The sequence below is a fragment of the Accipiter gentilis genome, chromosome 23 (genome assembly GCF_929443795.1).
Source record: "Accipiter gentilis chromosome 23, bAccGen1.1, whole genome shotgun sequence".
NCBI lineage: Eukaryota > Metazoa > Chordata > Aves > Accipitriformes > Accipitridae > Astur > Astur gentilis.
This window is the reverse complement of record NC_064902.1, coordinates 13516746-13532083: the sequence shown is the minus strand read 5'-3', so window position 1 is coordinate 13532083 and position 15338 is coordinate 13516746. Positions and strand designations below refer to the sequence as shown.

Below are 15338 nucleotides of genomic sequence, written 5' to 3'. Positions count from 1 at the left end.
AATCAATTAAATCCATGGCACTACAGCAGCTGGGGATTCAAGTAAATACACATGTATGGAAGAAATTCAACAAATATTAAATCACTGCATTTTCATCCTCATACTTTTCTTCCAAATGCCAAGGACCCAATCCTGCAAGCAGCCCCCGCCTCCCCGCCCCGAGTGGCACTAGAATAAACTTGAGTTCTGTGTATGGAGCACTTAGAGGACTGGACCCAGGATTACTTTAAAAACCATAAACCTGATCCATTCTGGTCACGTAAATTAAGTTAGTGATGAGGAGAAGTCAAAGGCACTAATCCTACTGGGTAATCTATTCAAAGCTGCACTTCTTAAATGATCTACAATTTATTAGTATGACCAATCAAATAAGCATTACTTGCAAAAGACTTTAACAACTGTGGCTTTCCCATCCATTTTTGTGTGTTGTAATATGGTTAATTTAAAAGAAACAAATCAGCATAATCTTTTCAGAGTCATTTGCCAGCATGATTAAAAGTTGGTGCTAAGGGACCACTGCAGACACTTCCCTTACTGGTGGAACTGGCAACATTGCCATTGGGTCAAAACTATGCAGCATTCAAAAACCTAGATGGGGTGAAATAAAAATAATTTGGGTTTGCTGCAGAGTCTTGAGGTGCATTGATGAAAATCCTGGGAGCATCACTGCCCGGGAAACATGGCAGCGGGCTGAAAGACTTGCACCTCAGACTCTCTTTGGAAACACCCAGCCCACAGGACTTGGCTAGAAGCCACTAAGATGTAGTCTTAGTTAGGCAGAGTATCGATTTAAGGAAAACTCATTGAAATACTTGCAACAATTAGCTGTAAGACAAGACCCTCCCTGAGGCTTTGCAAACAGAACTGTGCTCAGGCGCAGGAGCTTTCCCAAGCACTGTGCAGCAAGAGTAAGCCAATCTAAAGGGTCTTCCTATTTTTCCAGGGCAATGTTGCACCTCTTTTCATACAGCATTTCACACAGACTGAAGCCTCCTGCCACGGCCCCAACATTTCACCTCTGACGTTTAAGAAACCTCCAGGCAACCCACCCAAAAGCTACAAATTAGTCACTACCAACAAAGAGTAGCACGCCAAATTTTGCGCCTGGCTACCGCGAAGTAAAATAAAATAAAAATTGGTAGCATTTGAAGCATTCCAAATTTCTACTGGATTCTAGGCCAAGCTCCCTAAACAAACAAACAAACAAACCCCCCCAGGATTTTGATCTAGCACCCCCAAGCATGCAACCATCTTCTCGGTACCTCCAAATATCACAGTGCCACCTGCAATCTCCTGCTTTTTGCAAAGTATGACAGAAAATAACCCTAACACGGCACGGTAAAAGAAGCAGGTTAATAAATTACAGCAAGAAGCGGCCTTTCCTCTCTCAGCCGTGGCCCTCAGGCTGGGGCTCTGGGTCCCGCCCCACCCGCGGGGCAGCCCTGGGACCCCACGGAGAGGGAAAGGTGTCTGTCGCCCTCCAGTGGGTGCAGCCTCAAAGCAGCCCAAACCGTGAGAGAGGTGGCAAGGGGGACAGGGAAGGTGAGACGCCGGCAAATAGAGGAGGGGGAAAAAAAAAAAAAAAAGAAGAGTTAAAAAAAAAAAAAAAAAAAAAAGAGGAAAAAAAAAAGAAAAAAGGAGGGGGGAAAAAGCAGCAAAGCAGCGAAGAGACAGTTGGAGAGGAAACACGAAGATGCTATCTCCGAAAGTGCCAAAAATAAAGTTTCCAGTGTCAGTTTAACGAGGGCAACAAAGACATCTTCCCGCCACACTCGTGGTTCAGCCTCGACTTACTCTGGACAAGGGATACCGTCCCGCTGCTGGCTGCCTCAACTGCTCACGCATTTTTGCTTTAACCCCCCCCCAACAACCTTCAGGGGAATCTTTCCATAATACTCGTGCAAAGGTAGGCAATGCCAAAAATCAGTCAGCTCGCCCAAACGCAGACCCAGAGGTAAACACCCGGCTGTCAAAACTATCAGGGCTTTCACCAGTGCCTCTCCCCTCCAAATTCCAGAGCAGCAGGTTTTAGCGGGCTGATTTACCCTCAAACCCAAAGCCATAAAACCTAAACTGGTAGCAACTGTCATCCGAGCTGAAAATGACACAGCTGACGATATGTCCCCCGATCAGGGCTGCCTCACTTTTTTGCTAGTCCAAGACTTGAAACATTGTGACATGCAAGCAATAAGGAAAAAAAAAAAAAATGCAGTTACCAAAATAGCACTATCAACGCAACCGGCTCCTCTCAGCACATTTTCTTAATGCCTTTCCCAATACGGTTAAAAAAATGGGAACTAACCAAAAACCTCCATCTTCACACCTTGGCACAAACCGTGCTGGAATACGTGCGGGGTTGTATTTCTTCGTGTTTATCTGGATCCTCTCCCACTACTTTTTTTTCATCGGTGCTTTCGTTTAAACATAGCTCTTATTAACAGCAGAAATCAGCTTTTACAATTTCTAGATACAAAGTTTTGCCACTCTCGGAGCTGCTTAAGGACAACACAGCTTGCCTTCGGTTTCATAAATAACACATACCCTGCACATTTCTTCGCCCGTGTGAAATAAATTCTCCCATGTTCTTATATGGAAACCTTGCGAGTCCTCCCACATGCCGCCTGTTACAGTATCGGGCAGAGATGGGCATTCATTATCTGAAAGCCAGTGGGTGAATTTTGGATCCAAGTTACCCTGAGATGAACCCAGAATTATCGCCCCTTTGCACCACGCTGAGCTCGGTAACCTGCCCCGCGCAGTCCCTGCGTTTTATTTCCAAGCCCCAATCACAACTTTGATTGCAGCATGCCAAGGATCGACAAAATAAAAGGAAAACGAGGGGGGGTAAAAAGGAAGAAGCCGCAGCGGTATTACCCACCAGGTAGGCCCATGAGCATCAGATGTAGCATTGCCTGTACCAGCCTCTTCGCCTGAGGTTAGCGCACGGCAGCCAGAAAAAATACAGCGGGAAGGGGTGGGAAGGCGAGAGAAAAAGGGCAAAAAATAGCCGAGGCGAGAAGCGTGCTCCGTAGATGTGCTGCTGGAGGGCCGCCAGCAAGTGGGTAATTGCTGCAAACTGTTATCGCGAAAAAAAGTTAACGCAAGGTGGTGGGGGGGGGGGGGGGGGGTGAAGGGGGGTGTGGATGAAAAATAACCGCTGGGGGAGAAAAAAACCCCGCAGGGGGAACGAAACAGCTGGGGAGGAGGGGGGATTGAGAGAAGAATGAATGAATAAATAAATAAAGGGGGGGGGGGGGGGGGGAGGAAGGGTAAAGCGCGCCCGGGGGCACCCCGAGGCGGCGCGGACAAAGGGAGGACCCCGCCGCCGCCGCCGCCGCCGCCGCCCCCGGCCCGGCTCGGTTCGGCTCCGCTGGGCGCGGAGCGGCCGCCCTTTGTTCGCCGCGGCAGCGGACGGCGATCCGCGCCAGCCCCGCCGCCGCCGCCGCCGCCGCAGCAGTATCAGTATCCCCGCCGCTCGCTCGCTCGCTCGCTCGCCCGCCCGCCCGCTCGCCCGGCGCCGGTACCTGCGTCCGCTGGCCGCGGTGCCTGCGCGCCGCTGCGCCCCTGCGGCGGTTGCGGCGCGTCCGGCGGAGCGGTGCGGCGCGACTAGCAGCGCCGAGCGGGAGGAAACGGTAATTTATAAGCGCTTTCTTCCTGACCTCTCGTGTCTGTTGTCTAATGAGGGAGCTTTGAGCATCACCCATCCTGCTGAGTGGAAAAACACCGGCACGGCCTCTTCTTTGCTGGGGAGGGGGGAGCCTAAAGGAAGGGGTGTGGGGGAGGAGGGGCCATGCCGCAGACACGGCGGCGGAGCCCGGGCTGGCAGGCGGCCGCGGGGCGGCTGGGAGGGGCGGGCGGGTGCGGGGCAGCGGCCGCCGCCGCCGCCGGAGGGGACGGGGACGGGGGGGGGGGGGGGGTCGGGGGGGGCCGCCCCGGGCCGCCCGCCTTCCCCCGCCGAGCCCCGCGGTGAGCGGGGCCGCCCCCGAGCCGGCCCGGCGGGAGCCGGCCCTCGTCCCGCGGCTGCCGAGGCGGGGAGGGGAGCGGAGGGCTGCTCGCCGCGGCTCTCCTCTGCTCATTTTTTTTATATATATATATATATTTTTTTTTTTTTGTACATTCTTTTTTTTTTTTTTTTTTTTTAGTTACGATTTTTTGTCTTTACACAAAGAGCGCCCTTCTGGCAGACAAAGCATCCCGCGGCGTTGTCACCGGCGCTGCCCCCCGAGCCCTGGCTTTGCTCCTCGGCGACCGCGTTTCCCCTCCGGGAAGGTGGCGGGGGGGGGGGGGGGGCTCGGACTCCGGCCCCGGCCGCCGCTCGGCCAGGCTTTGGGGGCGTTTGGTCTCGGCAGCCGTCTCCTGCTGGAGGAGGAAACACGAGGGAGCGTGGGCTGGCAGGTGCCTGGGAGGCCGTGGGTCTCGTCCCTCCTCCCAAAGGGAGCGGTCCCCGGCCCCGGTCAGCCACCGCTCACAGCTGGAGAACAAAGTACGGCCGGGGCGATCGGCAGGAGAAATGAGCGGGGCAAGGTTTTGGCTTGCGTTGGGTTTCGTTGCAACGCCAAGCCGGTGCTTTTTTCCTGCAGGGAAACGGGTATATGACTCAAATACGTCTTTGCTCTCCTACCTGCATCTCCTCTAGTTCTGTTAATGAAAGGATACAGCGCCATACAGACTCGCTAGGCATTTTCATATAACCCCCGCCGAAGACTTAGTAAGATCCTCTGTACCGCAAAATACCATTTGCATTGTGGGGGCAGACTGGCGCGGAAAAGGAGATTTTGGGCCATCTGTGTTCCGCCGAAGTCCCGCGGTGCTGGCCTTGCACTGGGAACAGCAGAGGTGGACCAAAGAAGACCGAGCGGTCCCCACAGCCTTGCTCTCCCAGGCTTCCCCAGACACGAGACCCTACCGTCCTACACCACAAACTAGGACGGCGGTCGCTGGGCGACGCACCTTTGCAGCCCACCACCTCTGTGTGGGCTGCCAGGGGATCAAATTCTGTCACAGCAGCCTCCCGGGAGGTCTCTAGGAAGGGCCGATTCCTTTGGCTGGTTCATGCAAAAGCACAGAGCTGCACCCCTTCTGCACAGCCCTTGCCGGCAGTACAGTATGCCAGATACAGCATGCCACAGTCACACAAGCAATTTTCCCTGACTCCGGAGCGCTCTGTGATTTTCCAGTATCCAAGCTGATCTGCAAAGTGAGTAAGTCTCTTCACTGAAAAATAGATACGGCTGTAGGATATACGCAGCTAACTGATGACATATCTCCACTAAACAGCCTGGTTTAAACTAATAACACGATGTAGCGCGTGCTGCCACCTACGTCTTCTCTCCGATTCAGGTTTCTCCTGTACTGCAGCTTCAGATTCGTAGGCATCCTTTGCTGAAGGCAGCTAGCATTCGGTGAGACTCCGCGAGGGACCACAAACACAGGTGGCTCTGGCCGCGTTAAGGAACAAAGCAAAACATTTCTCACCAGCTCAGCCACTTGTTCAGTTGCAGTGAGGATGCCTCGATGCAGATTAGGAACCAGCAGTCACATCGGTGAAATGTAAGTGATGGCTGGAGCCTCATCTGTGCTAAGGATCCTGCCAGCACAGCTGTACCACTGACAGCAGTGGAATATTTTACTCAAGTTCTCTAGAGGAATCAAAGCCTGTATTTTCTGTCTCTGGCTCTCCCTTGTTCTGTTGCTCCTCACTCATTAAAAGAAAAGTCAGCCACACAAAGCACACGGTTGCTCTCTGCGTTTAAAAAAAAAAAAAAATATATGTTTGGGGTAAAAAACCAACAGCCAAAGCTGTTTTGAAGTCAGAGGCATGTAAACAGTACCTGGAACTAAGTGGAATAGTAATAATAATAATTAGTCCTTTTGTGTCATAAATATGTGCATCGCTGTTTGCTGTTTCATTATGAGACAGCACAACTTCTGAGAATGCGCCTGATTAATATTTGGGGGAACTCTGCCTTCAGCAGCAGCAGCATACGGCAGCTCTAGTGCCTCCGGCTCCCCCGGCTCTCTTATGTAACCGAAATCACAAGTTGGAGCCCAAATTACAAAGCGTAAGCATGTGTATAATATTAAGCATATAAATGGTGCCTGAAATTACTGTCCTTTTTTCCTGTAGAACTGGCTTTGATCTATCTATTAGTGTTTTTATTTCCGCAGTTCGATTGATTTCAATGTGCACTGGTGCCATTCATAGCGTAATCGAGCCTAACCCCTTAAACACCCCACCATGAAGGCACTAACCCAAACTTAACTAAGACAGGCCAAAATCACTCCAGCTACAGGTAGATGTAGTTCAAATGACTTGTATATCAGATCTCGAGCGTATCCAGCATTAAGACGCCACAGAAAGCAGAATATCGTATCCCTGTGGCTGCTTTGCAGACCAGGCAGAGCGGCAGGTTTTTGCACCCCAGCCCAAGACACGGGTTAGCAATCACCTTCCTTTGCATTTTCCCTTTTAGAGACTGTTCTCGCCATTAACGTGCTGAGCTGCTTTCTGGAGTTTCAAGGCGTTGGGTGCTGATACAGTGAGCGCCTCTTGTATCTGTTTAATCCAATAACATAACTCTTTTTTAATCTCCACGTCTGGGTCACAGGGTTTTAAAAAGACACTGGGCCAAATCCCCAGCTTGGCTACGACGCGTGGAAATCTACCAAGAAGGCACGAACGTCAGAAGAGATTCGCTGTATTTGCACCCTGTAAAAGAGGTCTCCAGGGGCAGGGATGCGAGAGCCTAATTTCGCAGATGGATGCATATTAACACAAGTTTATAGCAGAGTTAGATCAGATTTCTGTCAGGGGAGGTGGAGGGAGGGAGGGGTATCACACCAGGATCTAAAATATGCTCATCAGCAAATTCTCATTCATTTGAAAATAAAAATTGATTTAATACTTCTTCCTTTTTCAGGAGAAAAACTTGTTTCTTTTCAATGTGTAGCTGCTAAAGGGAACATGATGTTTCATGGACTCAGGACCAAGGCAGGGCAAGAGCAAGGAGGAGGTTTTGCAGGAACTGGGAAGATTTTACATATCAACAATAAAATAAAAAAGGCAAAACTTATCCAGGCACAACGTCCAGCGGAAATCTAGGTGACAAGTCGACAGCACTGTCTGTGAAGACGGGTATAAGCAAGAATGGCAAAAAGATGGTCTGAATAAGTACATCGCATTAACGATTCTTCGAACACAAATCTCCTATACAAGGCTTTATGGGGGCAACCTTTGGGGTTCCCCTGTACAGCAAAGGATCCTGAGCTTGAAAAAGGGAGGCAGATTTTGTAAGGGATTTGAACATCATGCAGTGACTCTGGATTGCAGATTTTAAGCATTACTAAATCGGGGAATAAAATTGTTGCTGTTGCTATTACATACCAGGATATCTCACTAATCCACACAATCCACTAAGTTGCTGTAGTTTTAGTCCGTGTTTATTTTAGATGAAATTATGGCCTGGACAGTTAATTTTTCTTAGTTTATCCATTTAAATCATGTAATCAAACAGAAAACAAAATGTGACTTGTGCTTTTTGGTACACTCCCCATCACGTGAACCTGCCTGTGATGGAGCCCCACACCCAGTTTATAAGTTAAACACCGTGGCAACTAAAAACCCCAGGTCTTCTTGAAAAGTAGCCCCATTGCATTAAATTCTCTGATTTTAATGCTATCGGTGGCCTATTTTGCTTATATTTCAGGCTGCCTCGCCATTATGGGATTGCCTCCACTGGTCCTTTCCTTACATCCAGCTAATTACACATTAACTTGAGGCACTTAGCAAGCCTGAAAGGATGGAGCGGGTCCTTTCTGAACACCAGTTGAGTTTAGAAATGCCTGTTCCTTTACAGGGGCTGATTCCTAAAGTGAGGGGCAAACCCAGAGGAACCAAAGTGGTCACGCTTGGCTTTCGGAAAAAATGAAGTGTCTCAAGTTAATTGACAGTCAGCTACCTGGACATAAAAAACTCTCATATATCCAAAGGTGTTCACCGGGATTTTTGAGAGCTCCTGAGCAGTTTAAAGTCCTTGAAAGGAATGCACTATAGAATGAAAAATATAGGTATTATTAAAGAATGTCTCCAAACTGAAAGCCAGCCAGTTTCATAAAAATGAGCTAAAAACCAATAACACATACTCTGTCTCCTGCTGGATGCTGTATGAACCGTATGTTTTGCGTTTTTGAAGTCACTTCTAAAACAATGGTTTTTTTCTTCACTGTTGCTATTGGGAAGAACAGTAAAAGAACTATGCATAAATGAGGTTAAAGTAATCTGATTAAAAAAATAAACAACGTGCTTCCAACTTCAATTCATATCCAGTCATTTGGGATCGAACTTTAAAAAACATAGATAAAAATTCAGAAAGGATTTTGAAGGACGACTGTTTCCCTTTAAGATTAATGATAAACATACTTGTGTGTTCAAGGGAGAATAGATCCAGTGTTATGTAACAGGATAAAGAAACAAAATCCTTTTTCCTTAAATTAAAATAACCAGTATATGTGTGGATTTTAGTCAATCACCGAAAATTCAGGAAAATTCTTTCACAATTGCATTCCACATACTAAAATTGGCGTCTTGTAACTTTTAAACAGAATCACAACAATCAAAGACAAAAAAGGTTTGTTTTTTTCTGTTTGACCATGCTTTGCCAATAGAGTATTGTTCCCCGAGGGAAATTCTGCAGCACTTGCCCTGTGCAAAAATCCAAATTTGTGCTCATCTTTTTGGTTTATGTGGCATTAGTAAATCCAGTTATTGCACTCCCCAGGTTTTTTTCTTTTTAATCTGCTTACCTAGTACTAGACGCATGGTAACTTATCTCTTTTAATAATTTTTTTTTGCCTGAACTAACTATTACATAACAGTTCTTATCAAATCTTGCAATGCCTGCCTAAATTTGCAGGTCAACAGGTAATGGGTTTTTTTAATGTTGGCATTGTTCTTTGCTGGCTCGATCATATAAAATTTGCAAAGAACCACAAAGGAAAATAATTTTCCACCATATAGCCTGCATTTTCCACTTCTGTATTTTACAAAAGCACTCATGCCAGAACTTCTGCATCAGAATTTGATACATAAAGTTCTTCTTTATCACATGAATTCAATTTTCCAAAAGAAGGCAAATGATACTATTAATAACCAAGATACAAGCCCTGGAAAGGCTAAGTCTCTAATGTACTTGCTGCAAAAAAATGTCATCTTGTTGGATCTAATTCTGCAGTCATTATTTGACACAGCGCAGAACAGTTCAAGATTTGCATAGAAAGGCACTGCTGAGTTAAGGTGATACTCACTCTTGCATGAAAGAAGCATCTATGTGCTTTGCTGAGCTACTCACAGCTTTGTTCTGCAGACCAGAGTAAATCCTGCTTATGTTGGCATGTCCTTGCACACATCCACGCTTAATATTTTCAGTCCTGAAAGTAAAGCTTCAAGTCTGGGCAGCTTAAGTGACATTCCCCCAGCGGAGCAAGTCCTCTGTTAGCACTACTCCGTAGCACAAGCCGTGCTTGGAGACGATGCACATTTTGAACACGCTTCTTTCCCTGCTAATAACATACCCATTACGCTGCAGCTAAATATTCTGCTGCTGCATGGCTTGCAGAGAGAATTCCTTGGCCTCACGAGCAGAACGGCTCCTGCAGAGCCGAGATGGTTACACAGGTGCTGCAAAGGCGATATGAAAGGTGGGAAGCCATAGGAGCAAGTAGGCTCCGAGGTGGGGAAGAAGTTGTGGCAGACCCGCTGAAAGCAATAAAAAGGTCAGCGGGGTCTGAGGCTGCCATGCAGAGCCGCTTCTGTTTCCATTTGGAGGTGGTCACTGAGCCGGGCAGGCTTGGCCTGACCACATCCCAGGTGACAGCGGGCATCGCAGTGGAAAATAGTCCAGAAATTTATGGTGGTGAGCTCACTGATGCAGTCAAGCCCTCTCAACTTACGTGACTGATCCAGACAAGCCAGTGGATTAAACTCACCGAAGAGGAAGAAGAGTGATCACTTGAGTGAATTCATATGTGCTCATATTTCTTTTTGTTTGCTTATGGGTCCCTCTGATCCCTTCCCTCTCAAAGTGATGGTGAAACACTTATGAAGAGTGTATAAAAAATGATTTCAAAGTACCTAGTTTACTCTGACAAATTACATTGGCAGGTGTAGGCAAACACTAAGAGAAAATACTGTAAGAAACAAAACCATTCCCAAATGCATGCTGTCACCAGTTCAGACAGATAGAATTTCTAGCTAGGTGAATTAATGTACTGCAAGCAGAGAGAGAAAGGGCATCAAATGCTTGAGCGTCCAGAAAAAATATAAAATTTCACGTAAATCCTGCAAGCTATCCAGTAACTGCTCATCCAGTTACATGATTTTAATTAACAAAACCGAGAAGAAAACACGTAATATAAACGTAAAAACACAGCGCTTCGGTTTTCCGGACTACCAGTCCAAATGCAAAACAAATTGCTTGCATCTGGTGGCAGGGGAGGCAGAGTCGGCTTTGGGAGCTTCGCTTTTAACCGGCGGAGCGACATAGCAGCATCCGCTGCACTACCCACTTATGGAGGCTCCGACAGCTCCTGGCACGTCCGTGCCCGCCGTCCTTTGGCACCGCCTGGGCACAAACACTTGAAGCATTGCCCGCGTGCTCCGAGGAGGATGCCTCGGCTTTCACCTCCACGGCAGCACGTCGCTCCGTAGGGCAGCAATGTCACCCAGGGGAGGGAGGCCGGCGGCTCGCAGGCTTCGGTGACCTTGAGCCAACCTAAGCAGTTACCTTTTCTGGGCCTTTGGCATGCTCTCAAGTGATCTTTCAGCCAGAATCTCCACTGCCTAAAATAAATTCAGCAATATTCACTGTGGCATCCCTGCACTTCTCTTTTGGGATACCTGACTCTTATCTTCCAACCTGGGCAGATACAGGTTTTGGAAAGTTTACGCGGGTGCTTCCCGGGCAGCGAGCTCCTGACCTGGCCCGAGGCCAGGGTGACTCACTTGGCGTTGTTACGAGGAAAGGCAGAATTTTAGGGAGTTTTCTTGCCTGTCCCCATACGCTAAAGGTGTGCGTATCTGCCGTGTTGTTTAGGGGTGGCCTTGACGACGGTATTACAAGCTGTTTCCTCCCCACCTCCTGGAAGGAAGGAAGAAGAGAAGCTGGAGCGAGGGGAATTTCTTCTCTAACCCTTTTGAAGCCTTCAGCTTGGGGCCTGTGACAGAAAGGGCTGGCGGCGCGGGACTGAGCTGCAAGGCAGCACGGCCCCAGGAGGCACACGGCCACGGAGCAAGCAAACACAAATGCTAAGGAGACAAAAATGTCCCCAAACCCATGCACTGGCAGCCTCACCCTGCCTGGCCAATGCACACACATACACGTTGCATGCCCAGCCTTCATCCTGAAGGCCCAGCGTATCTTCGTCGAGTCTCTCCTCTGTGTAATAAACCCAGCCAGAAATAAGGAGAGTTGACAGGACTGATGGACACAACCCAGGGTTCAGGAGCAGCCAGCACTTACTGGCTCCTTACTGGTTTTAGAAGTACCTCACTTTCTGGAAGTTGTGAACTATTTACTATTCCTTAAGAAAAAGATGTCTGATCTTCCCTTCACACGCAATTAATAAAATTTGCTACCAGTTTATTTAAAGTGCCCATCAAAGCAAAGTAGCATGTAATCACAAGGCTGTATTAATGTAAAGCAATACACAACATGAGCTTGTAAGGTCTCCCTCAAGCTACCCAGGACTCTCTCAGTTACCTCAGGCTCGGGTTTGTGGGGTTCACAGGAGCCCCTTTGCCCCACTTGGCCCTGCAGCTATTCTGTCAAACACAACGCAAACTGGGAACGATGGGGGTGTTCGCCTCACTGAGATCCACCAACACAGGAGATCACACCGGCATCCTTCTGGTCCGGCAATTTCCCTGCCAGGTACCCACTACTGGTCCCGCGAATCAAGAAAACGAAGCACCGGCTGGGTCCGGTGTACAGCCAGTTGGCCTTACCCTGCCCAGCAGGCAACACCAACCCAGTGTTGCATCCTTGCACCAAAAAGCGGCTGCTGCCTGTCTCTGCCAGCCAGAGCAATCCCGCTTTGTTGTCTCTACACGGGAGGACGTGGAGAAGGGAGGGGGTGGAAAAGGCTCAGCGTGAAGCACCAGAAATCCAGATTTGGGCCTCTAAATCTGTTCAGCCAACGCTAGTCAGCTCTGATTTGTATCAAAGGCCGATCTTATCACTTGCTGATTGATTGTTAAATGGGCCACAAACGGTTAATACTTTGTGCATGGTTGGTCACAGGCTGCCTGTAGCACCGCGCAATTTTCTCTTACTGTGTCAGCCAAAGACCTGAAGTTTTCTTATTTTTTACTCCTGCACGTTTGCCTGTCAGGCTCGTTACGTTCGTGGAAAGAAGTGTAAAAACTTGCCCTCAGGCTCCCACATTTCCTTGGGAAGCACATCCCAGTGACCTGCGGAGCAGCTGAAGCGGATTTTGGGATGCCCTCTTGGGATGCCCTCCCGTGCTCGCAAAGACACCATTGGGCCGTGTTGCCCTGTAGCGAGTGCCGGCGGGGGGGACATGGGCGGCGCGGCGGGGGGAGCTGGCGGAGGAGCTGCGTGGCCGGGCTGGGTTGTAGCAGCGAGCGGGCATCCTCTGGAGCAGCGGGACCCTGGGATTGCCTGCTGACAGAGCTGAATAAATCATCGAGCAGAGGCACGCAGTGGCGGGTGTGGTGGACTCCTGGGAGCTTTTCCATCCAATTCCTCCGGAGGTCCTGTGGAGCCATGTGGAGGGGGTATGGTGGTTATGGAGGCACACCCGCTGGCCTGCTGGAGCTCAGGGCACAGGCACCATCTCCAGCCGGAGCAGCGGCCGCTGCCACACGCCCACTTCACCTGGCTTAAACTCGGGTTTCCCCTCAAGCTGAATTCATGCCACCCCGGAGCTCTTGGCAGCTCTGCAAACGTTGCTGCCTGAATTTCAGCTCCCTGCTGGGAGACTTAAGTTCCCGTTCTCCCGGTAAGATACAGGTTTGAATCCAGGTCATACCTCTGCTGTTCTCCACCAGCATCACAGCTGTTTGCTCTAAACATGAAGATATTTTTGCAAGAGCAAAAGCATGAATTATTTCAAACTTGCCTCAGGATGAATTTTCAAGGGTACCACAGAGACTGTTTCCACAACAAAAGGGGAGCTCTTCTCCTGCTGAATTGTTCATGCCACTTTCACGAATGCTAGAAAAGAGGCTGGCTTTTTTAAAGGTATCAGCAGATACCTGGAAAGGGAATTTGTTTCCATAAATCCTTTGGAAGCTGTTGTTGTTGTTGTTGCTGTTGTTGTTGTTGTTGTTGTGTAATCTGACTGAAAGTTCAATTTGGCAATTTTTATTAGACCTTGCTTCTAGGTATAGACAATTAGCTTAACAAAGTATCAGATAGGATCTCTGCTGTGTTTGCAATGCCTGTTGCTCTGATTCTTACCTGGTGGGAAATGGCTTTGGAGGAGCACAGCCATGACTTTGTAGATGTTTACATCACATTTCTGACAGCGCTCCACCCTGCTTTCCCCATTTGTACTTTGTTTTTCATGAATAAAGGTCATGGCATTGGCATCACAAAAAATATTGTTGCTGTAGAAGGAATTCAGCTGTCCCCTCTGGGTTATAAAACAAATCACATGACAGGACAGTAATGCACTCAAACGTTGGCAGGGCAGAAATCGGAGATGGAAGAGAAGCCTAAGACCCATGGAGATCTCTGCAGACCTCCAGCATCCCACAAGTCAGCTGTGTCCCTGCCTGTGCTGAGCTGCTGCATCCTGCACAGTCTCTAATAGTTTGCACAACCTAGTTTTAAATGTACCCCAGCTGTTAGCAGGGGACTGTTGTGGGTACCCGCCTCCCAGCCTAACAGGTCACACTGCTGGAATTTGTTTTCTCATAGTCTAAGGGCATTTTCTTTGTATCGATGTCATACCATTACCACCTTCCCGCATTGTCCATGTCCACCACCCGCCTGCCATTGTTGTTGGGCCAGGGGATGTGGTTACAAGACCCCTGGCCCCGCTTTGGGGGGCTGCACGAGGAACTGCTGTGGCGACGGCACCTTGGTGCCAGCAACCCATTTAAGTCCCTGGCTTGTGTGGGACTCTGACCTGGTTGTATCCCAGCTACACAATGCTGCATCTTTTTGGTCATGTTGTATCTAGATCAGGGGATAAATGTATAGTAACTACATCCCTTGACTCAGCTATAAAGTAAATGAGATCTTTCCCGTGTTTATACAGAAACATCCACACTGACCTTCGTGTTTGTGCTCGTGCCAAAATCACCGCTTGCCTTTTGGTTCAAAAGCCATTCTTCTGATCTTTCGTTATGGGTGAGTCTCTCAAGCTCTCTGATGTTTTCCTTTCAGTCTGCCGATACTTTCTAGCATGGTGATATTTTAACTAGCTGCAATATTCCAGGAGTAATTTCAACACCAGTGCTTTCGGAAACACGGTCCCAAACTTACGGTCCATGTTTTTATGATTCTCTTGGCATATACCAAAATCTGAATTGTTCTGAGAATATGCAGGGAAACCAGCAGAAGTTGCTGTATTATTGTTACAGCCAAGGACATGCGACAGCCAATGAGAAAAAGCTCGATGTCAAAAGCACGGGGAACACTTTTAGCAGGGACACTACTCAAGCAATCCCCAATTCACAGAATTCAGTAGGAAGTGTATTGGAAAAGAAACACCACGTTAAGCAGATCTTGAACTTTCCTTCCCAGGATCACAACAATGCAACTGAGTAATAAACCAAATTCTAGAGGAATAGTTGGGGATTTTATTAGTAAACAGCCTAGATGTGAGTTCCTTGTTTTTTCTTGCCTAAAGTCTCATGGTAGATATATTTGAAACTGAGAATTATCTGAATAATAATGAATACTAGTTTTTACACAGTATTTTAGTGTAATCCCAGAAATTATGATTTAAGGAGTGCAGATCTTCCTTGTTGCAAAGCTCTCAGGATTCATGTGGCAATAGCCAGTAATCAGATAAAATAGAAGCAATTAATAAAGTATTTCATCATTAGAAAAATTTCCAACACCGGAAGATTTTGCAAATCACCCAGCAGGTTTTGCACATCCTCTGGCATTTGAGATTTTGTCAGTAATGAAAGCTAAATGAATGGTCAATACAAGTATAAGGCTTAAAACAGTGTCACACAGGCTCAGTGTGCACAGAAATACTATTTTAAGGGAGTTGTTCAAATTTAAACTAATTGTTTCTTTTCTTTATGAAGCAGTCTCCCCTTGATTATTAAAAGAATAGAAGTTGCCTCAAAAATAAAGAGG

At 48.0% G+C, this 15338-nt stretch overlaps 1 protein-coding gene and 1 long non-coding RNA gene across 8 annotated transcripts in view; one reads left to right on the top strand and one right to left on the bottom strand.

Annotated features, from left to right (window-relative positions):
- SLC6A6 (solute carrier family 6 member 6) overlaps positions 1–3683 on the bottom strand; it is a 58403-nt gene extending 54720 nt beyond the window's left edge. For 2 of the 6 annotated variants that reach the window (XM_049826929.1, XM_049826931.1), the window contains exon 1: positions 3525–3637. Coding sequence is in view for 1 of the 6 variants with exons in the window: in XM_049826927.1 (XP_049682884.1) it covers positions 2879–2909 (31 nt within the window). In the remaining 5 variants the exon portion in view is untranslated. Of the gene's footprint in view, positions 1–2878; positions 3048–3524; positions 3638–3659 lie in introns of those variants that run through there. The other 4 variants (XM_049826933.1, XM_049826930.1, XM_049826934.1 and 1 more) reach the window with 4 other exon arrangements.
- LOC126049856 (uncharacterized) lies at positions 3563–10238 on the top strand. Of its 2 annotated transcripts, XR_007509321.1 has the most exons (4): positions 3565–3632; positions 4143–5197; positions 5341–5550; positions 6921–10238. It is a non-coding gene; the product is annotated as an uncharacterized LOC126049856 (long non-coding RNA). The 2 variants fall into 2 exon arrangements; XR_007509320.1 differs by having other exon boundaries at positions 3563–3632; positions 4143–5550.
- Positions 10239–15338: the final 5100 nt, after the last annotated feature.